The sequence below is a fragment of the Pseudophryne corroboree genome, chromosome 6 (assembly GCF_028390025.1).
Source record: "Pseudophryne corroboree isolate aPseCor3 chromosome 6, aPseCor3.hap2, whole genome shotgun sequence".
Taxonomy (NCBI): domain Eukaryota; kingdom Metazoa; phylum Chordata; class Amphibia; order Anura; family Myobatrachidae; genus Pseudophryne; species Pseudophryne corroboree.
In genome coordinates, this window is record NC_086449.1 from 183,572,150 (window position 1) to 183,598,156 (window position 26,007).

At 45.8% G+C, this 26,007-nt stretch overlaps 1 protein-coding gene across 1 annotated transcript in view; it reads left to right on the forward strand.

Annotated features, from left to right (window-relative positions):
* ADGRA2 (adhesion G protein-coupled receptor A2) overlaps positions 1–26,007 on the forward strand; it is a 339,201-nt gene that overhangs the window by 273,339 nt on the left and 39,855 nt on the right. The window contains exon 8 of the mRNA XM_063925457.1: positions 24,664–24,828. Coding sequence (XP_063781527.1) covers positions 24,664–24,828 — 165 coding nt within the window. The remainder of the gene's footprint in view (positions 1–24,663; positions 24,829–26,007) is intronic.

Below are 26,007 nucleotides of genomic sequence, written 5' to 3' on the forward strand. Positions count from 1 at the left end.
TCACAACTGCAAGGTTGTTTGCTGATATGCGTGGGGACACGCATAATTCTAGCGGGCTGATATGTGACACCCCATCAGAGTTGCCACGGACATTTAACTTATTTCTGCGCCCTTTTTCCCCCTCTACAAAATACAGCCTGGCTAAATACTTTGAGACTTCAGCAAGGAAAGGGTTAAGAACATTTTCTATGCTATAGCTGTCATGCGCTTGGACAGTTAACAGCCGTGTGCCGAGTCTGTTGGCAGTTTGGCGGCGGCGATCTTAGGAGGATGGGCAGAGTGAAACAGGACCTAGGAGCAGAAGGTGCTGAGCTGATTTGGTGGTGTACATGGTGACCAAAGGAGACTCCTTACCTGATCTTCAATAAATCAGAGTCCAGCAGCTGACAAAGAGAGTGTCTATGGAGTGGTGAGCAGACTACGTCAGCCCTGAGGCAAAATAGCCACTTCTAGTGAGATCCAGGAGCCCCATTGCAGACTATACATTCTCACACTCCCTGTCACAGACTCCCTGGTATACAAGAGATCACAGTTTTATACAGTAAATTAGCCAGTTTCTATAGTAATAACACCCTTTATGAGACTGATAAGAGCCATCAAATAGCAGTAAGCACCTCTGTGCAGAAGCAGACAGTCATGTGCCGCAGTTTTCTCAGCACACAGCCAGAACTTTGTAGCGCAGTAAGGAACAATACTGCCTTAGTTACACAGACAGCTTAAAGGATTCAGGACTCAATATCACAGGGGCCTGCAGCTGATGTACTGCTCCCAGTCAGACAGTGTAAATGTAACAATTGAGTACAGTAACCTTTTTGGAGTACAGGTCAGTAACCCTGTTTCACCACCTATTCATTGCAAGCCCTTCCAGATATAGAGAGACTGCTCATAACAGGGACAGAGACACCTTAGCTGCCTATATTGCATTTAAGGATGAGTCAGGATTAAGTGGCACAGTTGTAAACCTACTTATTGCCTGACACAGCCATGTGGATATCACAGAGAGCCTCCTTTAAGAAAATAGCACCTACAGTACAATCAATTAATATTATATCCAGACTAGCAAAATAGACTCACAGTTGCCTAAAAATAGTGTGCTGCACCATATTAGAAGTTGCAAAACTGCCTGGTTGGACAGAACCTGCTACACTTCATTTGTTGTAATCCATCCATTGCTACCTTCATCCAAGACTTGTATTAACTATTCTCAGGATATAACTTTCCTAGAAAGGTGCACTATACTCAATGTAGCTAGCTACAAAACTAAAGGTTTTTACGGGGCCCCAATTATAAGAGTATTTTCAGGTGATTGCTTAAAACTGTATATTAGTGTGTAAGGATTGTCAAATGTGGATATTGTTTCTTGTGCTTTATTGTTCTTTGCATGAAAATGGTATGTGACTAGCATAGACATTGAGGTTAATCTAAATTGCCATTATATGAGATAATCTCAAATTTCTACAGCTGAGAAAAACTTATAGCAGTGTTTCAGTAGAATAAAAATTCATATAGAGAAATTGTGTAATCAATGCCTGTGTGCAATATATCCTGAACTATATTGTAAGTTGCTGGTGAAACTTATTCCTGTTAGAAGCTACAGACACTAGGTCCAGGTGAGGAACACCAGAAAAGATATAGTAACATATTAAACCAGAGGGTTAGACTTCCTAATACTTACCTGTAAATTGTTGACTTCAGTGATACCTACTTTAGGGTGTCACATTTGGCGTCGTACGAACAGGATGCGAACATGTCTTCTGATGATCAAGCAGCGGGGGATTTGTCAAATACTCACCCAACCATGGCCAGCATAAATCCAATCGTCTTGCCATATTACTTTGGGGCTCCATGGATTCCAACATATAGCGGAGATGTTCGAGGTTCTGAAGAGAACACATGGACTGAATTTAGGAACAAAATGAAGTCATTGTTCCGTTTATACCAATTGAGCAAACAACAGCAAGTGGAGATTCTTTTAGGGCAGCTAAAAGGCACAGCCCTAAGAGAGGTGACTTCATGGCCAGAGGAAAAAAGAGAAACCGTAGGCCTCATCTTGAACCGACTAGCTGCCACATTTGAAACAAGACCGTTATCTGAACTTAAGGTGGCTTTTTACACGAAAAAGCAGCGGCCAAGAGAAACACTGCGTGACTTTGCACTCAATCTTCAGGAGGCACTTCGAGCATTACAGGTCATAGATCTAACAGAAATTCGTCCAACAGATGAAATATTGATTAATCAATTTATAGAGGGATCCCATGGTGAGATAGTGAAGTCGCATTTACGCCTCCTTCAGCTACAGTTATCAAATAGCTCATTTTTGGTCTTCAAAGAAGCTGCCATTAAAGTGGTAGGGACGTTACAGATGCAAGAAATGTCCTGCCCTGAGATGTTGGGAATCCAAGAAGAAAAATACCCTCCAGAGATCACAAATCTGAAATTGGATCTGCACTCACCTAAAGAAGTTGTTGCACAGGGTGATCAGGTGCCAAGGACCGATCTATTAAGTACTATAGGAGTGCAAGTCGCTGAGCTGACCCATGGGATAAATGAAATGACACAGCAATTGCGGAATTTCATGCAGCAACATGAAAAGTGCAGAGGAGAGACAAACTGGAGCATCGATGAAAGACAGCCCAGAGATGTGGACCTTCATGTTGTAGACCAGAATCAAACTGAAGTGGTCACAACACCAGCTACAGATCCTGTAGTCAGTGCAAGAAAAGTTAAGGGGAAAGTCGTTTGGTTTAACGTGTGGTTTGGCTATGGCTTTATAAATTGTCCTAACACCAAGAAAGATGTGTTTGTACATTATACGGACATAAAGAAGAACAACCCCCGGAATTATTTCCGAAGTCTGGAGAGAGGAGAAACGGTTGAGTTTGATGTTGTCAATGGAGAAAAAGGTCCGCAGGCAGCTAATGTAACTGGTCCTGGTGGTGCTCCAGTGCAAGGCAGTAGAGATGCATCAAATCGCAAGCATTATTGTCACAGAGGTGCTTACTGCTATTTGATGGCTCTTATCAGTCTCATAAAGGGTGTTATTACTATAGAAACTGGCTAATTTACTGTATAAAACTGTGATCTCTTGTATACCAGGGAGTCTGTGACAGGGAGTGTGAGAATGTATAGTCTGCAATGGGGCTCCTGGATCTCACTAGAAGTGGCTATTTTGCCTCAGGGCTGACGTAGTCTGCTCACCACTCCATAGACACTCTCTTTGTCAGCTGCTGGACTCTGATTTATTGAAGATCAGGTAAGGAGTCTCCTTTGGTCACCATGTACACCACCAAATCAGCTCAGCACCTTCTGCTCCTAGGTCCTGTTTCACTCTGCCCATCCTCCTAAGATCGCCGCCGCCAAACTGCCAACAGACTCGGCACACGGCTGTTAACTGTCCAAGCGCATGACAGCTATAGCATAGAAAATGTTCTTAACCCTTTCCTTGCTGAAGTCTCAAAGTATTTAGCCAGGCTGTATTTTGTAGAGGGGGAAAAAGGGCGCAGAAATAAGTTAAATGTCCGTGGCAACTCTGATGGGGTGTCACATAAGCTTTTATCGCAACCCGCGATAAGCCACTATTCAATTGTCCACGTTAAATTTTTGCAGATAATTCTTAGTAGGTTTACCGCAAACTTTACTTCACCACCTCTGAGCAGGTGATAAGTTTGGGGAAAAATCCCTATTTTAAAGTCAAAATTTTGGGATTTGGGGCCTAATTCTGACCTGATTGCAACAGCAAAATTTTTCTCTAATGGGCAAAACCATGTGCACTGCCGGTGGGGCAGATATAACATGTGTGGAGAGAGTTAGATTTGGGTGGGGTTTGTTTAAACTGAAATCTAGATTGCAGTGTAAGAATAAAGCAGCCATTATTTACCGTGCACAGAAACAAAATAACCCACCCAGTACCCCCATCCTCCCCTGTCCCTACCTGCTGTCTACTGCTGCCTGCACCCACCCTCCCATCTGCCCCCTACCTGTTGCCCCTTCTCCTTTGGCAACTCCTGCAGCTGTAGCAGTACACCTCGTCAGGCACGGTCTGCAGGTAGCAGTGCTGCTTATCCACAGACTCCACATGCCGGTTACAGTGGGATGCACTTTGCATGGCGGCCCTGTCCCAGCCCCTGCCTCACACCCATGGCGCACAGCGCAAAAGCCAGTTTGACAGGTACTCCAACGTGGTTCTCTGCACTTCTGCCTGTCGGATCCAATTGGCAGCCGCTTCCATTTTAACAGGCCCCTGATTGGCTGAGAGACAGCCATTCTCAGCCAACCAGCAGACAGTTACCATGGTGCGGGACAATGATTGGTTCCTGAAAGAAGATAGATTTCTGGACCAAAACACTGAAATCTTACTCTGGGAAGAGAACGTTTTGCCACATTTTCGGATCTGAGCCCAGCAGGAAGACCTGAGCTCGGAACCCTTAAGTTTGGGTGGGTTCGGTTTCCAGGAACGAACTCACTCATCTCTACTTAAATATGTTTATTCCACCTATGCTATGGACTTGGTAATTCTGATTTTGATTTTTCTCTAACGTCCTAAGTGGATGCTGGGACTCCGTAAGGACCATGGGGAATAGCGGCTCCGCAGGAGACAGGGCACAAAATAAAAGCTTGAGATATCAGGTGGTGTGCACTGGCTCCTCCCCCTATGACCCTCCTCCAAGCCAGTTAGATTTTTGTGCCCGGCCGAGAAGGGTGCAAACTAGGTAGCTCTCCAGAGCTGCTTAGAATAAAAGTTTAGTTAGGTTTTTTTTTTATTTTCAGTGAGTCCTGCTGGCAACAGGCTCACTGCATCGTGGGACTAAGGGGAGAAGAAGCGAACTCACCTGAGTGCAGAGTGGATTGGGCTTCTTAGGCTACTGGACGTTAGCTCCAGAGGGACGATCACAGGTTCAGCCTGGATGGGTCACCGGAGCCGCGCCGCCGTCCCCCTTACAGAGCCAGAAGAGACGAAGGTCCGGTGAAAGCGGCGGCAGAAGACATCCTGTCTTCAAGACTAAGGTAGCGCACAGCACCGCAGCTGTGCGCCATTGCTCTCAGCACACTTCACACTCCGGTCACTGAGGGTGCAGGGCGCTGGGGGGGAGCGCCCTGAGACGCAATATAACACACATATACCTTAGCTGGCAAAAGGAATACATCACATATAGCTCCAGGGCTATATGGATGTATTTTTTCCCCTGCCATTTTACACAAAAAAGCGGGAGTTAAGGACGTCGTGAAGGGGCGGGGCCTATCTCCTCAGCACACTGGCGCCATTATTCCCTCACAGCTCCGCTGGAAGGACGGCTCCCTGATTCTCCCCTGCAGTACTGCATCTGATTCAGGGTAAAAAAGAGAAGGGGGGGCATTTTGGCAGCAAATAACTAGATTAACAGCAGCTATAAGGGATTAACACTTATATAAGGTTATCCCTGTATATATATAGCCCTGGGTGTGTGCTGGCAGACTCTCCCTCTGTCTCTCCAAAGGGCTAAGTGGGGTCCTGTCCTCTATCAGAGCATTCCCGGTGTGTGTGCTGTGTGTCGGTACGCGTGTGTCGACATGTATGAGGAGGAAAATGAGGTGGAGGCGGAGCAGTTGCCTGTGTTAGTGATGTCACCCCCTAGGGAGTCGACACCTGACTGGATGATAGTGTTTTAGCAATTAAGTGATAATGTCAGCAATTTACAAAAAACTGTTGACGACATGAGAAAGCCGGCAAATCAATTAGTGCCTGTTCAGGCGTCTCAGACACCCTCAGGGGCCTTAAAACGGCCGCTACCTCAGTGGGTCGACACGGATCCAGATACAGATACTGAATCTAGTGTCGACGGTGACGAGACAAACGTAATGTCCAGTAGGGCCACACGTTACATGATCACGGCAATGAAAGAGGCATTGAACCTTTCTGACACTACAAATACCTCAAAGGCGGGTATTATGTGGGGTGTGAAAAAACTGCCAATAGTTTTTCCTGAGTCTGAGGAAATAAATGAGGTGTGTGATAAAGCGTGGGTTTCCCCCGATAAAAAACAGCTAATTTCTAATAAGTTATTAGCACTATACCCTTTCCCGCCAGAGGTTAGGGCACGGTGGGAAACACCCCCTAGGGTAGATAAGGCGCTCACACGTTTATCTAAACAAGTAGCGTTACCGTCCCCTGATACGGCCACCCTCAAAGAACCAGCTGATAGGAGGCTGGAAAATATCCTGAAAAGTATATACACACATACTGGTGTTATACTGCGACCAGCAATCGCATCAGCCTGGATGTGCAGTGCTGGAGTCGCATGGGCGGATTCCCTGACTGAGAATATTGATACCCTGGATAGGGACAATATTCTGTTAACTATAGAACATTTAAAGGATGCATTGCTATATATGCGTGATGCGCAGAGGGATATTTGTACCCTGGCATCAAGAGTAAGCGCAATGTCCATCTCTGCCAGAAGAGCATTATGGACCAGACAGTGGTCAGGGGACGCAGATTCCAAACGGCACATGGAAGTATTGCCGTATAAGGGGGAGGAGTTATTTGGGGCTGGTCTAACAGACCTGGTAGCCACGGCAACGGCTGGAAAATCCACCTTTTTACCCCAGGTTACTTCACATCAACAGAAAAAGACACACTAGGGTATTCAATTATCCGCAAATTCGCGGCAATTTTCCGGCCGAAAATTTTTCGCGGCAATCGGCAGCAAATTGCCGCGAAAACGCTCCGTTTTTTAATTTTTCGCAAAATCGCGGCAATTTTTCGCCCGAAAATTTTTCGCGGCAATCGGCCGAAAATTGCCGCGAAAACGCTCCATTTTTCGACCTATTCAATTCCGACCGGGTTTCACGTGAAAATTCTTGCAGTGAAAAGTACAGGTGAAAATGGGGAAATCAGCCTGTACCCCAAAAAATGCTAAACTTACATAGGAAAACAGAAGAGAAGTGTGTTAGAGATCACATTAGAGAGTTTTTGGGGACTTAAATTGTGTGAAATGGCGGTTATATGCATTTTTTTTTAAATGCAAAAAAATGATAGAAAGCAAGTTTTTTTGAGCAAAATAAATGCTCTCACTAAATTTGGGGTACATGAAAATGGGTATAAGTATTTATTTGGGTCATTTTAGGGTACTTTAAAAAAAAAGTGGAAACAGACCGATTACGCCCATCTGCAAGCCTAAAAAACACCTGTCCCACTCATAAAGCACCCCAATATACCTGTCCCATACCTTGAACCCCAATTTCCATCACTTTTTACTTTTTCACCCCAAAAATGACATGTCATTATTGGCCAATTAAAAATAATTAAAAACTTCAACGTGCCTAATTAGTCATAAAGGGGGGGTGTCCCAGGAGTTCTGTACCATATCCAAACATTTTTACCTTAAAATAGTGACTTTTCCCAACTTTTCACCTGCTTCAGAGAAGGTGAAGTGAAATTAGTGAAAACATGATCACCGATAAATTTTCCAGGATAATTGAATAGGCTGTAATTGCATTTCACGTGAAAAGTCCGGTTTTTCACCCGAAAACCGGACTTTTCACGTGAAAAGTCCGTTATCACTGCTAATTGAATATGGCCCACAGTCTTTTCAAACTCAGTCCTTTCGTTCCCATAAGTACAAGCGAGCAAAAGGTCACTCTTTTCTGCCCAAGGGCAGAGGAAGAGGAAAAAGGCAGCACCATGCAGCCGCTTCCCAGGAGCAGAAGCCCTCCCCTGCTTCTGCCAAGTCTTCAGCATGACGCTGGGGCTTTACAAGCAGACTCAGACACGGTGGGGGCCCGTCTCAAGTATTTCAACGCGCAGTGGGCTCACTCGCAAGTGGATCCCTGGATTCTACAGGTAGTATCACAGGGGTACAAACTGGAATTCGAGGCGTTTCCTCCTCATCGGTTCCTGAAGTCTGCTTTACCAAAGTCTCCCTCCGACAGGGAGGCAGTTCTGGAAGCCATTCACAAGCTGTACTCCCAGCAGGTGATAATCAAGGTACCCCTCTTACAACAGGGGAAGGGGTATTATTCCACACTATTTGTGGTACCGAAGCCGGACGGCTCGGTGAGACCAATATTAAATCTAAAATCTTTGAACACTTACATAAAAAGGTTCAAATTCAAGATGGAGTCACTCAGAGCGGTGATAGCGAACCTGGAAGAGGGGGACTATATGGTGTCGCTGGACATCAAGGATGCTTATCTCCACGTCCCAATATATCCTTCTCACCAAGGGTACCTCAGGTTTGTAGTACAAAACTGTCATTATCAGTTTCAGACGCTGCCGTTTGGATTGTCCACGGCGCCTCGGGTCTTTACCAAGGTAATGGCCGAAATGATGATTCTTCTACGAAGAAAAGGCATCTTAATTATCCCTTACTTGGACGATCTCCTGATAAGGGCAAGAACCAAGGAACAGTTAGAAGTCGGAGTGGCACTATCTCAGGTAGTGCTAAGTCAGCACGGATGGATTCTAAATATTCCAAAATCGCAGCTGATTCCAACGACACGTCTACTGTTCTTAGGAATGATTCTGGACACAGTCCAGAAGAAGGTGTTTCTCCCGGAGGAGAAGGCCAGGGAGTTATCCGAGCTAGTCAGGAACCTCCTAAAACCAGGACAGGTCTCAGTGCATCAGTGCACAAGGGTCCTGGGAAAAATGGTGGCTTCTTACGAAGCGATTCCATTCGGAAGATTCCATGCAAGAACTTTTCAGTGGGATCTACTGGGAAAATGGTCCGGATCGCATCTTCAGATGCATCAACGGATAACCCTGTCGCCAAGGACAAGGGTGTCTCTCCTGTGGTGGCTTCAGAGGGCTCATCTACTAGAGGGCCGCAGATTTGGCATTCAGGATTGGATCCTGGTAACCACGGATGCCAGCCTGAGAGGCTGGGGAGCAGTCACACAGGGAAGGAATTTCCAGGGCTTGTGGTCAAGCATGGAAACATCTCTTCATATAAACATTCTAGAACTAAGGGCCATTTACAATGCCTTAATTCAAGCAAAACCTCTGCTTCAGGGTCAGGCGGTGTTGATCCAGTCGGACAACATCACGTCAGTCGCCCACATAAACAGACAGGGCGGCACGAGAAGCAGGAGGGCAATGGCAGAAACTGCAAGGATTCTTCGCTGGGCGGAAAATCATGTGATAGCACTGTCAGCAGTGTTCATTCCGGGAGTGGACAACTGGGAAGCAGACTTCCTCAGCAGACACGACCTTCACCCGGGAGAGTGGGGACTTCACCCAGAAGTCTTCCACCAAATTGTAAACCGTTGGGAAAGACCAAAGGTGGACATGATGGCGTCACGTCTAAACAAAAAACTGGACAGATATTGCGCCAGGTCAAGGGACCCTCAGGCAATAGCAGTGGACGCTCTGGTAACGCCGTGGGTGTACCAGTCAGTGTATGTATTCCCTCCTCTGCCCCTCATACCGAAAGTATTGAGAATCATAAGAAGGAGAGGAGTAAGAACTATACTCGTGGTTCCGGATTGGCCAAGAAGGTCTTGGTACCCGGAACTTCAAGAGTTGCTCACGGACGAACCGTGGCCTCTACCTCTAAGACAGGACCTGCTACTGCAGGGGCCTTGTCTGTTCCAAGACTTACCGCGGCTGCGTTTGACGGCATGGCGGTTGAACGCCGGATCCTGAAGGACAAGGGCATTCCAGAAGAAGTCATCCCTACTCTGGTAAAAGCCAGAAAGGAAGTAACTGCAAAACATTATCACCGCATTTGGCGTAAATATGTTGCGTGGTGTGAGGCCAAGAAGGCCCCTACACAGGAATTTCAACTGGGTCGTTTCTTGCATTTCCTGCAAACAGGACTGTCTATGGGCCTAAAATTAGGGTCCATTAAGGTTCAAATTTCGGCCCTGTCGATATTCTTCCAGAAAGAACTGGCTTCAGTACCTGAAGTTCAGACATTTGTGAAAGGGGTGCTGCACATACAGCCTCCTTTTGTGCCTCCAGTGGCACCTTGGGATCTCAATGTTGTGTTGAGATTTCTAAAATCACACTGGTTTGAACCATTGTCTACGGTAGATTTAAAATATCTCACGTGGAAGGTGTCGATGCTGTTGGCCTTGGCTTCAGCTAGGCGTGTGTCAGAATTGGCGGCTTTATCATGTAAAAGCCCTTACCTAAATTTTCATTCTGACAGGGCGGAATTGAGGACTCGTCCTCAATTTCTACCTAAGGTGGTTTCTGCATTTCACATGAACCAACCTATTGTGGTACCTGCGGCTACTAGGGACTTAGAGGACTCTAAGTTGCTGGACGTTGTCAGGGCCTTGAAAATATATGTTTCCAGGACGGCTGGAGTCAGGAAAACTGACTCGCTGTTTATCCTGTATGCACCCAACAAGCTGGGTGCTCCTGCTTCAAAGCAGACGATTGCTCGTTGGATTTGTAGTACAATTCAGCTTGCACATTCCGTGGCAGGATTGCCACAGCCAAAATCAGTAAAAGCCCATTCCACAAGGAAAGTGGGCTCATCTTGGGCGGCTGCCCGAGGGGTCTCGGCTTTACAACTTTGCCGAGCAGCTACTTGGTCAGGGGCAAACACGTTTGCTAAATTCTACAAATTTGATACCCTGGCTGAGGAGGACCTGGAGTTCTCTCATTCGGTGCTGCAGAGTCATCCGCACTCTCCCGCCCGTTTGGGAGCTTTGGTATAATCCCCATGGTCCTTACGGAGTCCCAGCATCCACTTAGGACGTTAGAGAAAATAAGATTTTACTTACCGATAAATCTATTTCTCGTAGTCCGTAGTGGATGCTGGGCGCCCATCCCTAGTGCGGATTGTCTGCAATACTTGTATATAGTTATTGTTACAAAAAATTCGGGTTATTATTGTTGAGCCATCCTTTCAGAGGCTCCTTTAAATTTATCATACTGTTAACTGGGTTCAGATCACGAGTTGTACGGTGTGATTGGTGTGGCTGGTATGAGTCTTACCCGGGATTCAATATCCTTCCTTATTATGTACGCTCGTCTGGGCACAGTATCCTAACTGGCTTGGAGGAGGGTCATAGGGGGAGGAGCCAGTGCACACCACCTGATATCTCAAGCTTTTATTTTGTGCCCTGTCTCCTGCGGAGCCGCTATTCCCCATGGTCCTTACGGAGTCCCAGCATCCACTACGGACTACGAGAAATAGATTTATCGGTAAGTAAAATCTTATTATCTAATTAAATAAACAATGGGCGGGACATCTAAACGCCCTCTGCGGATAAGCAGGCAGCATCTCCATGCGGTAATCAAACATACCATCAGAGAGGCAGGCCCTACCCAGTGCTTTTATTTATAGTTTCCGGAAAAAAACTCTCCTAGGCTATAAATGTGCAGTATTCACCTCTGGCTTCTCAGAATAACATACAAGTCCCAACTACAAGTTACCGACCATATAGAACGGAGCGGGTTTGGTATACATAACAGGAAGAGGGCTGGCTATGTTCCAGTTGTACAGTTGCTGGTTAGTATAAACTATATGATGGGTTTCAGCCAGCGTTCCCATATTTCTTTGCATTATTCATGTCTGTCATCCACTTGCCTGGGCAGTGATTCCAAGATGCATGCTTTGTTTATACTGTTCCCTTCTGCTTTCCAGCAAAGCTATTTTCTCCTCCATTGTGAGTGACACAATCCTGGTGCTCAGACAAAACGTATACATCATATTAAGTTTATGTGTAGCAAGCTCAGACAATGCGAGTGAGATTGCCAAGATCTCCAGGCTACTATGCCGAAATATTTGCATCATGTACAGTTCACTCTGGTTCATTTGTGCTTAGTGTTCATCCCATACTTGCCTACTTTTGAAAAAACATTTCAGGGAGATTGTGAAAGTAAAGGCCCATACACACTGGGCGATTTTGAGCTGAAAGCAGGTCACTTTTGGTGTTTTGAGCTGCTTTCAGCTCAAAGCCGCCCAGTGTGTATGGACAAGCGATGAGCAGTGAGCGCTGATGCGCGCTCCCGCTTCATCGCTGGCAGCCGCCGTTCATCTACTGGTATTACCAGTAGATGAACGGCGGGGTGAGCGGCTTTCCATAGCGTCCTGCTATGGAAAGCCGCTCACCCCCGCTGACATCGCTGGGCAGGGGGGAAAAGCGCTCAGCGTGTATGCACTGAGCGCTATTCAGCCCAGCTATGTCAGCGATCATCGCTGTTCATACACACTGGGCAAAAACGCCCAGTGTGTATGGACTTTAACACCTATCAGCATGGACATTTACTGCTGCATCTGAGAGATGTGTCATTATTATTTTATTATTATCCTTTATTTATATGGCGCCACAAGGGTTCTGCAGCGCCCAATTACAGAGTACATAAATAATCAAACAGGAAAACAGCAACTTACAGTTGATGACAGTATAGGACAAGTACAGGGTAAATAAACATAGTTACATCAGCAGATGACACTGGAATAAGTATCAGGTGGCAGAAGACTTCTGGATGTGGTACAGTTGAAGATTATTAAAGTAAGACAAAGGATAAGCACATGAGGGAAGAGGGCCCTGCTCGTGAGAGCCTACAATCTAAAGGGGAGGGGTAGACAGACAGGGGTGACACAGATGAGGTACATAGAGAATGTGGAACAGAGGCTTAGGATGAGATTTGGCTGGGTTTGGTGAAGAAGTGGGTCTTCAGAGCCCGTTTGAAGTTTTGTAGAGAGGTGGAGAGTCTGAGGGGGAGAGGTAGGGAATTCCAGAGAAGTGGTGCAGCACGTGAAAAATCTTGGAGGTAGGAAGGAGTGGGAGGAAGTAATCCGTAGGCAGGAGAGTTGGCGTGCATTAGCAGAGCGAAGAGGACGGGTGGGAGTGTAAAGGGAGATAAGGTCAGAGATGTAGGTGGGAGAGGAGTGGGTGAGGGCTTTGTAAGCGAGTGTGAGAAGCTTGAAATGGATTCTGAAATGGAAGGGGAGCCAGTGAAGGTCTAGTAGGAGAGGAGAGATAGACGTAGTGAGTTTGGTGAGGAAAATGAGCCGGGCAGCAGCATTGAGGATAGATTGGAGTGGAGAGAGGTGTTTGTCAGGAATGCCAGTCAGGAGGAGGTTACAGTAGTCCAGTCTGGAGATGACCAGTGAGTGGATAAGAGTCTTAGTAGCATCCTGGGTCAGAAAGGGTCTGATGAAAGCGAAAACGGCAGGTTTGTGAGAGGTGCTGAATGTGTGGTTTGAAGGAGAGGGAGGAGTCAAGGATTATTCCAAGATAGCGCACTTGGGGGCTAGAGGAGATAGTAGTGCCATCAATAGATAATGAGATTGTAGGAGATGAGGTTATGCGGGAGGGAGGGAAGATGATCAGCTCGTCTTAGACATGTTAAGTTTAAGAAAGCGCTGGGATATCCAGGAAGAGGTAGCAAAGAGACAGTTGGAGATACGAGTGAGGAGAGCAGGGGAAAGGTCTGGAGAGGAAAGATAGATTTGGGTGTCATCAGCATAGAGATGATATTGGAAGCCAAAAGAACTAATGAGCTTACCTAGTGAGGATGTATAGAGAGAGAAGAGAAGAGGACCAAGGAGAGAACCTTGGGGTACACCTACAGTTAGTGGAAGTGAAGGAAAGGTGGAGTTATGAGCAGAGGCGTCACTAGCGTTGGTGTCACCCAGTGTAGTAACTCATGTTGTCACCCCCCATGGACCTCCTCCCCTATCACACCACACGGAATTCTGGTGAGGGGGGGGCGTGGTGATGGGGCGTCGATGTTTTCGGACCATTCCGTCATGCAGCCGCTGTGAACCAAAAGATGGCGGCCTGGCAACTGCCTTCACAGCTAGACTGCGGAGGCAGGGGGCTACCCTTAAAATGCGAGCGCATCTCTGTATAGCAATGCGCTTGCTTATCAGCGGGAGAGCGGACCTGTTATGTGGGGCGGCCTTGCCCTGTGCTGGGCGGCCCCCCCTCATGCTAGAGAAAGCAGTTGTAGTTTTGCTACTTTTAGCAAAACTACTACTGATGCTGAATTAGGCCCAAAATCCATAGCTATGCCAGCAGTCATGGATGCTGCACACACACGCACCCGCTAGCGGCCTAAACATTATTGCAAAAACTACGGGTAGTGGGAGCACTGCTTCCCACTACCCCTGGTTATTCCCCAACGCCGGCTCCCCCTTACTGCTCTGGGCAGTAGGAGAATCGCTCTCCCACTGCCTGTGTCAAGTGTCGTCTGTCTATAGCCAGAAGTTCCGCACTGTTTTGAATATGCTATGAATATAGTTTGTGAGGGCACCGGACACAGTTTCTCTGTTTAACGGAGTGTTCAACCATATGCTACACATATATATATATATATATATATAAAAGTGTGTGTGTGTGTGTGTGTGTGTGTGTATAATATACACCCAGTATCATAATATGTATACACCCAGTGCAATGTCACAGAGATCCTATTGCCTGCTTATCCCCCCGCCCAAGTATTTCCTATCCCTACCCGCCTCCATTCCCCAAGTACTGCCCAAACTTCTATCTACCCTTACCCCCTTAAAACCCCCAGTACTGCCTGCCCTCACACCCCATAATATGTGATAGGACACAGAAATAGTTGAGTAGGACCCCAATTTTTTAAAGTGAGGAGTCCCTGGGACCCACAATTTTTTTTGCTGTGCACGATCACTGCAACACCCATTAGCACATTAATCCACCCACCATATCAGCTGACATAACGCTCCCCTCACACAGCAGCACCCATACTTCGCTCACACAGCATCCACACTACGCTCACACAGCAGCACACATACTGCGTAACACAGCACCCATACACTCAAACTGCACCCATACTACACTCACACAGCACCACCCATACTTCGCTCAAACAGCATCCACACTACGCTCACACAGCAGCACTCATACTACACTCACACAGCATCCACACTACGCTCACACAGCAGCACCCATACTACGCTCACACAGCAGCACTCATACTACACTCACACAGCAGCACCCATACTATGTTCACACAGCATCCACACTACGCTCACACAGCAGCACCCATACTACACTCAAACTGCACACATACTACACTCACACAGCAGCACCCATACTATGCTCACACAGCAGCACCCATACTATGCTCACACAGCATCCACACTACACTCACACAGCAGCACCCATACTACGCTCACACAGCATCCACACTACGCTCACACAGCAGCACCCATACTACGCTCAAACAGCATCCACACTACACTCACACAGCAGCACCCATACTAAACTCAAACTGCACCCATAGTACGCTCACACAGCAGCACCCATACTACGTCACACAGCACCCATACTACACTCACACAGCAGCACCCATACTACACTTAAACTGCACCCATAGTACGCTCACACAGCAGCACCCATACTACGTCACACAGCACCCATACTAAACTCAAACTGCACCCATACTATGCTCACACAGCAGCACCCATACTATGCTCACACAGCAGCACCCATACTTCGCTCAAACAGCACCCAGACTACGCTCACACAGCAGCACCCATACTACACTCAAACTGCACCCATACTACGCTCACACAGCAGCACCCATACTACGTCACACAGCACCCATACTACACTCACACAGCAGCACCCATACTACACTTAAACTGCACCCATAGTACGCTCACACAGCAGCACCCATACTACGCTCACACAGCAGCACCCATACTACGCTCACACAGCAGCACCCATACTACGCTCACACAGCAGCACCCATACTATGCTCACAGTATCCACACTACGCTCACACAGCAGCACCCATACTATGTAACACAGCACCCATACTACACTCAAACTGCACCCATACTACACTCAAACTGCACCCATACTACGCTCACACAGCAGCACCCATACTACGCTCAAACAGCATCCACACTATGCTCACACAGCAGCACCTATACTACACTCAAACTGCACCCATACTACACCCACACAGCAGTACCCATACTACGCTCACACAGCAGCACCCATACTACGCTCAAACATCATCCACACTACGCTCACACAGCAGCACCTATACTACGCTCACACAGCATCCACACTACGCTCACACAGCAGCACCTATACTACGCTCACACAGCAGCACCCATACTATGCTCAAACTGCACCCATACTACGCTCACACAGCAGCACCCATACTACGTCATACAGCCAGACCCTCCAACATGACCCGCCCCACTAGGTACAAAATGCTCTGTTCCTGGACTTCCCTCTTAATTTATGATTTCCACCACCTGTGTTGAACTAGTTAAATGATAAGAAAGCTGTTTCTTAACAGGTGATGGCAATAATAAATTAAGAGGGAAGTCCAGAAACAGAGCATTTTGTACCTAGTGGGGCGGGTCATGTTGGAGCCTGGGATACAGCAGCACCCATACTACACTCAAACTGCACCCATACTACGCTCACACAGCAGCACCCATACTACGCTCACACAGCACCCATACTATGTCACACAGCACCCATACTACACTCGAACTGCACCCATAGTACGCTCACACAGCCCAAATTAGCCCCCCACCCATTCCCCACAGCACTCAGTAATCCAACAATTTATACATCCCACATTCACCCCCATACAGACACATACACACATCAGAAATCGATTCTGTTCATCATGGACATGGCGAGCCACTTTAGAAGTTACCTGGCATCATGCAGCAACATCAGCAGCAACTACATGCTCGTGTAGTTACAGTCTGGGGGCGGAGCTTGCGTGTGTCAAGCTCAGTCAGGACCCAGAGTGAGGAGAGAGTGGACGCTGGAGGAGAGGGGAGGGGTGGCCAGTGCACTGCCTGCACGGGGCTGTGGCTGCTGCCTGCTGATCTCACTGACAGGTGGGAGTGTCGGGCTTTAGGAGGCGGGGCCTGGGAGGAGGAGGTGTGGACGCAGCCGTGGACCAGGTATTTTCATGTCAGGGGATGGGGGTGCGTGTGAGTGTGTGGCTCGTTTTGGTGTCACCCTATTGAAGGGTAACACCCGGGTGCGGGCCGCACCCACCTCATGACGCCACTGGTCATGAGAGGAGACAGAGAATGAACGGTCAGAGAGGTAGGAAGACAGCCAAGAGAGGGCAGTGTCATGCAGACCAATGGAGTGGACGATTGAAAGTTGCTTACATCCAAACATAAATGAGCGCCAAAGTTAGTATACTGTATACACATATACTGCAAGTGGCCATGAAAAACCTTATTTAAAATGCATGTAGCCATAGGGATCATTGTGCCTTATAATCAATACAGGGAAATGGCACTGATGATCCCATTTGAATGGTTACACCTCTGATTTATTGTTCCCCCCAAGAATGTAACAACTACATAATGGGGGTAAGGTACAATCAGGGAAATTGCTGGACGAGTCAGGGAGATTGCTGCTATTTCAGAGAGCCTCCGGCAGAATGAGGGGGGGGTGGGGGGGTATTTCTGTGAAAGCTCTGGGGGTTAGTGATAAACATGGAAGGTGGATATCAATTTTCCAGTGGAATAAACTACATAAAATGCATTATTGATGATAGATTATTATATGTTCTTTACACAAAAATGCAGTACATTTCCAAATTTAGGTTTTAGGATGTGGAGGGCTTTTGTTTACTCTATGCAATATAGAGTGAATGATCCATCTCTCAGAGACATTTGAATGTGTGCATCTGAAGTCTGAATTGTGCACGTGGCAGAAATAGAACTCATATGGGGTCTGTGAGGTTCGTCCCCCATTTCTAACAGCTGCTGTGGAGAATCTGCCCTAAGTAGGCCTGAACAGAGTAATACTTGGTATAGCTCTGTCATGCTCTGTCAGGTTTTGCCTGCAGAGAAACTCTGCATCTCTGCTCTATACATTGTGATCCCTAGCTTTTATCCCCTTGTGTCAGCCCTGTGCCACATGCAGAATGTTTCCTTGTTATTGCTGCACAATTATAGCCCTACAGATATATCCTTTTATGACACAATGCTGGGTCATTGTGCCCTGTCCCTGGCTCTAGAGCGGGTGGTAGTCATGTGACCGCCGGTCGGCTGACCGACAGTCACATGACCTCCTCCGTGAGCCCGACGGCTCACTATCCCGATGGTCGGCATGCCGACCAACAGGGACTATTTCCACTCGTGGGTGTCCACGACACCCATAGAGTGGGAATAGAACCCGTGGCGACCGCAGGTCGCCACCAAGCCCGCAGCGTGGCGAGCGCAGCGAGCCCGCAAGGGGCTTGCTGCACTCGCCCCTCCCCGCAGGGATCCCGGCGTCGGTATGCTGCCGGGATCCCGGCGTCGGTAAGGTGACCAGCGGTCAGGAGACCGCCGGTCACCCGTACTACACCCTCTAGAGCAAGTGCTCACTGTAATTTCTCCCATGGCCTCTGCTCAGCCTCTTTCTATTTTCATTTAATTGTTTTCCTCTATTTCTGACTATCTTTAGTTATTGTCTTATTTATCTTACGATTCTAATTCCTGCTGATTATTCCTGTATATATTTGGTTGCCCATAGTGTTCCTCTGGTGATCAGTATGTTACCGTTTGTAATCTCCCTCTGTTGCTCGTGAAGCAGAATAAGTGGATTTCCCATATCTTGGTTTACACTATGACCTGTGGGCATATAAGCACTGAAAGGCTCTTTCCAAAAGAACAGAATACTGACACAGGACTAAGTGGAGGCTGTTTCTCTGCTGGTTATTAATAACCCTGTGTACATATCCTGTGTCAGCCCTGTCCCTGACTATATGGTCTGTTAACACCTTCAGTGCTTGTTGAATGCCTGGTGATTCCCTAGTTCTGGTCTCTGTCTTATCTGACTATCCTCTCTGGTTCCTTGACCTCTGGCTCCTGCTATCTCTGTGCTCCAGCTTCCTGGATTTGGCTTGTCCAATCCTTTCTTGTGATGTAGCCTTGCCTGTCTCACACTAATCTTTCATTTATCACTGGTGTATATGCCATTCCTTGTCACTTTGGTACTCAAGCTTCCTTCTTAGAACATCCTTACTTCAGTCTCCCTGAATACCACTGTATTCCCTGCACTCTGCTCGGGGGAATTGTATCAAACCTTGAAGAGCGATAAAGCGGAGAGACAGAGTACCAAACAATCAGCTTCTAACTGTAATTTTTTAAATGCAGCTTATAAAATGTCAGAAGCTGATTATTTGGTACTTTATCTCTCTACAAGGTTTGGTACATCTTCCCCTTGTCTTTCCCTTCTGTAGGAGTCCAACCCCTATGTGACAGAGCTCAGTATTTAGTGGAAGGTGACAGCGCTATCCTATTCCTCCTGCGCACATCCAGCGCTTTTACTCACATAAAAAACGGGCACCAGCTTTTGGATTGTTTCCATCGGTGGCGGAGATGGATTTTTTTAATAACTACATCAAAGTTCCTCATCCCAAGATGGTTCCAAACTGCTGCTTAATTCCCCCTGTGCCGGTTATCTAAATTGATACTGATATCACCGGTGGCTAGTGCCCAGTATTTATACCTCAGGAGCTTATTCCCAGCATCGTCAAGATTATTTTGCTATACTGCTGACAAACCTTCCTGCTCTCTGGGACGTTTTCCTTGCATCAACTCCCCTACACCTACGTTTATTTATATTTCTCCTGGCGTGGACTTCCTTCTTACTGTGACTAAAATAGATCATTTCCCTCATGTTATCTTTCCCAGAGTACTTCTTATTTTCAGTTTTTATTTTAAAATAGAAAAATAGATTTTTTTTAAAAACATAATTTTAGAATCTATCTTTACCTATTGCTAGATGTTTTCCATGGGGGTCCTGGTATATTTTTCCTAGTTACATAGTGAGAGAGTGTGATGATGAGGTATGGGTTGTTTGTCACTGCATTCTAGTATAAAATGATAAAACGTTACCATTTAGGGGGAATTGTATCCAAACTTGGAGAGAAAGTTTAGAGAGATAAAGTACCAACAAATCATCTCCGAACTGCCATTTTACAGGCTGTGTTTAAAAAATGACAGGAGCTGATTATTTGATTAAATGGCGCTCAAGCTGATCAGCACCTAACTGTCATGTGTTTGAAAAATGACAGGAGCTGATTGGCAGGAACACCATTTAACATTCGTAACGAGTATGAATATCACTAGTTGTTAAATCTGCTCCTTTATTTCTTTCTACTTTATTGCTCTCCAAGGTTTGACGCATCTCCCCCTTAATGAGCTACATATGTTTCTGCAGAACCAGATGAATACACTATTGCTTCTTAGACATGATACAGTGGATGGTGCCACTGGTATATGCCCCCTTTACAGATTCCAAAACAGATTTTATTTTCCTTCCTCCCTGAGTCACCTGCTCCCCATAAAATTCCCCCACAATTACCTCAGTCTCCCAAACTCGCTGAATTGATATCACCCATGTCTTAGCACTGTTGCTGCAATACAGCCTTTACAAACAAAACTCTAATTTATTCTTTCACCACCTTTAGATTCAACCACTGCCATCATCTGTCAGTAATCTGTCCCATTATTATTATTATCCTTTATTTATATGGCGCCACGAGGGTTCCACAGCACCCAATCACAGAGTACATAAACGAATAATCAAAACAGGAAAATAGTGACTTAAGGCCCATACACATTAGACGATGTCGCTCTGTGAGCGACATCGTCTAATGTTTCCCCCTCCCGGGCCGGCCGGTCGGCGGCCGACTGTACACTGAGCGATATGACCGCTGAAATCGCTCAGTGACGTCACGCCCCCGCCAGCCCTGCATGAAGGTCGTGGACGACAGTCCACATCCTTCATGCGTTGCCGACCCGCGGGGCCGCACATCGGTCGTCGCTGGCGGCATACACACTTGACGATAAAATGAGCGACGTCGCTCACGGAGGGGGAAAATGAGCGACGTCGCTCATTTTTTCGGCAAGTTGAAGACAATTTACAGTTGAAGACAATATAAAACAAGTACAGGGTAAATAAACATAGTTACATCAGCAGATGACACTGACATAAGTATCAGGATAGCAGAAAACCACAGGATTTGATGCAGTCGAAGATGGTTTACGTAAGAGAACGATAAGCACATAAGGGGTGAGGGCCCTGCTCGTGAGAGCTTACATTCTTACATTCTGTCCCATCTTGAATTCGTCCTAAATGGCACAGCAAGACTGGTCTTCCACTGTTGCAACTCCAAATCTGCTGCAGTTATTTCAGTTTTGTCACAAGTTCCCGGCGTATTGGATAGGCTGACTATTAGTTCCACCCACAAAATGGCTGCCTCCACTCTCTGTAAGTAATGCAGACCCTCCAACATGACCCGCCCCACTAGGTACAAAATGCTCTGTTCCTGGACTTCCCTCTTAATTTATGATTTCCATCACCTGTGTAGAACTAGTTAAACGATAAGAAAGCTGTTTCAGCACAGGTGATGGAAATCATAAATTAAGAGGGAAGTCCAGAAACAGAGCATTTTGTACCTAGTGGGGCGGGTCATGTTGGAGGGTATGGTAATGGGCGCACTGTAACATTTTCTGGCTCAATAGTGTATAAAAAATAAAATAGATGCATCATGTTATTGCTATTTCTTTTAGAACTGGTTACTATTTTTTGTTATTATATTGTTTAACTTCTTGAATTCTTTAATAAGTCTCTTTCCTGTTTCTTCTGACATTTCCTGCCTAATGCCTGTGAATAAGGATGAGGCACATTCGGCAGATCTTAGCAATATAGAGCAAAGGGTCCTCTGCCATGAGTACTGGCTTTTAACACTGGAAATTTTTAGAATAAAATGTTAATTTTACTGGAATTGCAGATTAGCAGAATTAGAGGTAATAGGTTCCTAAAACTATTTGATTACATTTGATGCTATAAAGGGACTACTGTGTAACCTTTATGGACTTTTCATATGGGTGTTACAAACTGTCTATTTAACAATTATAGCCCTAAGCCTGACACTAAATGTCTTTATCAGTGGTTTTGGTTTTTCCTATAACATCAGCTAGACAAGCCCTTGGTTTCTGGTTTAACACAAATATAAAATTTGAATTGCCATAAAAATCATGTATTTTGGTAGCATGAAGGTCTTTGAATGGATCCCAGTAAAATGCAGCAGCTACAAACCAATTTCCTGTCCCCTTGCCTACTGCTGGGCCTAGTTGTCCATATGGTTCCAGAAGACACGGCGCTTATTTTGGGTGCTCGATGTACGATCAAATGACCTAATCTCACCAAGCTATAACTTCTGAAGAAATTGCCCCCGACACCTAAAACGATATTAATTTTAAAATAAGAATTTTTCATACATTGCCATTTAGTTGGGAACTTTTGCTGGTTAAAATTACAACAATTTGACTGTATTACATAAAAAGTTACACATGTCCGGGGTTCAGTGGACTGTCTTATACTGATCTTAAGAAGTCTGTGGAAGATATTCAATTATCCAAAGCATATTTACCTACTTGTCATGTGTGTCTTTGGGTATCAAATACAACAATCAGTATTGACAGAAGAGAAGTTTTCATAGTACAGTATATCCACAATACATTCTGTCTATGAGCTACCAAGAACAGGACCTTAGTAGCAGATACTGTAACTCAGTCTGGCTGGAGCTTTCAGAAGTTGTCACGGACATGTAGAATTGTACACACATTGCATTGTTGTCACACCACGCCGCTTATCCTCAGGAAAACACATTTTATCCGTTAGAGCAGAGATGAGCAACCTGCACCAGAGTGGAACTATTAGGCCCAGCATGCCTTGCCATGGAAAATGGTTCATACTAGTATTCCATTACAATAGAACTGTTCCAAATGGAAAAGAAATAACAGCCGCTTAATTAATCCAACAGCCTTCCAAATATGCTAAACCTTTTACTTCCACTTGCATGAGTGATAAGAAATTCTAGTCCGTGGCGCCTACTAATGTACAATACATGCCATCTGAGATTTAATCACGGATATCCACTTTTCATCTCAATTTCCGTCACACCCCTTTTTTTGTTTTTCTAATTTTTAAAACTGCTACTTCTCTGGTTTGGCAGCAAACCTGACTCTCATTTCCTTTAGTGAATAGTTTCTCTTGCTCACTTTACAGCAGCTAAATGTCTTGCCATTTGTGAGTAACATGACTTTATAATTCCAATGACGGCATTTGTATAAAGCATCCTCTACACCAGTTGGCCTCAATGTTTCTTTTATCGAGCCTACAACACTCATTACTACCAAAGACCAGTGACGTGCCTTCAGGGTAGGGCTGACCTGTCATACTCCAGTATACTCCTGAGTTTTGACTATAAAAAAGATTAGAATAATACAAAGAAGACAATTATAACTTATATATATCATATTGGTATTATTCTAATATTTTTTATAGTCAAAACTCAGCAAGTTTGCAGCGCTCCACTGGAAATACAGGGAGAGACCAGAGGTGAGGAGGCTATGCGCTCAGCCTCCCCTCTGTGATAGTCAGACACTGCCTGGAGATGGGAGCGGGGCTGTACTATGGCCAGTAATACTGCAAAAAAATTGACCAAGTCTCACTTAGGCCCTCATTCTGAGTCAGGTGCAATGGCGATATTCACGCAAATGGTTGATATTTATTATTTGCTTATGCGCCTAAGTCACTAAAAAGTCGCACAGTGCATTTGTCCCATGGTATTACAATGTCGTAGGACCGACTGAGATACACGGTATCAAAAATGTATTTGGGGTTCCTGGGCAGTGACTGAGAGGTGGCTATTCAGGCGCATGTGTATACCAGCTTATGGGTGTGTTATGTGGGTGTCGCAGGTGCGTCGCTGAAGTTGTTGTGACCTCAGTAGCATAACGGCTCACACTGGAGGCCATACTGTGGCGAAGAATCTGAACCTAGCATGGTGCTGGTGCAAGTTCAGTGGTGGGGCTGTCTAAAGGTGCACCAAGCAGTATTGCACTGTCTAAAGAGGTCAAAGTGGGCATCTCAGTCCTTGCACTTGCAGACACGCGGCTGTGCACCAGGGCAGGGCTTGTAGCACTACTAGCATAAAGTCACAGACGTTGCTGTGTCTGACTCAGAATCAGCTCATTAACATCACTGCATTAATTGACAGGTAAGTGCAAGTCTATGGAATTGTATAGACAGATCTGTAATGATCTTGGTAACACATTTAAAATATCCTATTTAAATACATGTAATAATGCCTATATACTTACCTTTTCGTTTTAGCTCCATGTATGACAATCTTTCTTTCTATGTTATGCTTAACCAAGGCCTTTATATCATCCAGGCAGAGATGCTTATCTCCCTTGCACTTGATACAACACAGCGCAGGTCTGCTCTGTATAACAAATGCAGTTTGTTATCTGATATATTAATGGTCTGGTGAAAGAAAAAAAACTTGTAGGGGCGCATTTATCATTGAGTGATAAAACTAATTGTGAATGATAAAACTTGATGAGGATGATAAATGGTGTTCCAGCTGGAGCATCATTTATCATACGCAACAAGTTGTATCATTCACAGTGAGTTTTATCACTCGTTGATAAATGAGCCCCATAGAATGGAGTCAGGAAATTAAAGCAGTGAATTTAGTAGTAGCCAAATAAGGATGTGAATAAATTCTTATATCAAACCAATATCAAAATGATCATTACTGTCACAGCTAAAATTGGTTGTCGCCAGCTTCCATCTTGTTCCTAAGTGATCTGTGACAGTGAGGTTATTATAATATTCTGTGCGTTGCTTTATACCTGTAACCTAGACCACTGACCTCTTCTTCTTCTTGCATTGCCCCACCAGCGCTCTCATCCTCTCCAACATCTTGCTGTCTGCGAATGGAGAGTGGGAGTGTAGCGTGTCAACCAAGCAGGGAACCATCAGCAAGAAGGTGGAACTGGTGGTTTTGGAGACATCTGCATCCTACTGTCCTGCTGACAGGGTGACCAACAACAGAGGCGACTTCAGGTATCTATTCTACTTCAGTCCACACAGATACTGAACCTATCTCCCTGAGATAACATCGTTTTATCATGGAAACCTTTTACTTGTGTCTCATGTCACACCACAGTGGTATCACAGTAATACTAGTTAGATAACACCAAGCATTTTACACTATATGGCATAGTTTATATGATGTATGTTGTTTCCTGGCAGCAAAGTAAAGCATGGGTATGCAGTATCGGATGAGGAGAGACATCCTCTGCTGTAGCCGTTGAGGTTGTATATCGTGGTACAGTGCCACAGCACATCTCAAGCAATAGGGCTGTGGCACAATGTAGTAAATGCATTTATAAGATGTTTATTTGCTAATTTATGAGATCAAGCATTAACCGGCAGGCCACCATACAGTGCAGAGTCTTGTTTGATGGTTGCCACATCCTGTCTTCCTAAAAGAGACTTGAGAACTCTTAAACTGTGTGGCTGTGGCTTTTGAATTTACTTTTATTAAGCTCCACTGCCACCAGCAGGAGGGGTAATTAGGTCTACGTTCTACTGCCCAGCTGCAGCCTCAATGGCAGCCTCCAAGTCCTGGTGCAATAGGCCTTAAACTGCCTGGGGGTAGCTGATGGCCAGAGGAAAGAATCATCATAAACAATTGAGTTAAGATGACCATGCAGCCCATACTGCCGTTCCACACAAAATAGGACCAGCGTCCACATATGTAGGATACATATGTGATGCAGAATGAAAGATGCCGCTGATTGCAGCGGATCATGATAAATAGAGCGCTTATACTTACCTGGCTGTCTGAGCAATTCAGATGAGATATCTCGAAGTGTGTGACCAGACTTGCAGCCTGAAGAGGGGACTTTTCTTGGCGACTATAGTAACTGTCTATTGAGCCGGAAATTTGTCGGGTCTAGCAAGCCAGCATATTCTCAGGTCTCCTCTCCATGTCCCTGGTTGGGAGCAGGATTGTGGACCCACAATGATCGTTTGTATTCACACTAATACCCCTTTCACATCGCAAAAATAACCCCGGCATATTGTCAGGTCGACACGGGTCAGTGTGCGATGTAAAAGAGCCCCATGTGAATTCCCGGGTTGCCTGACCCGGTAATTCAACCCGGGTAACAAGAAGGGTTATTACCGGGTCAGTGGCAGCGTAAACGGATTCCCGGGTCAATGCGACCCGGGTCCCGT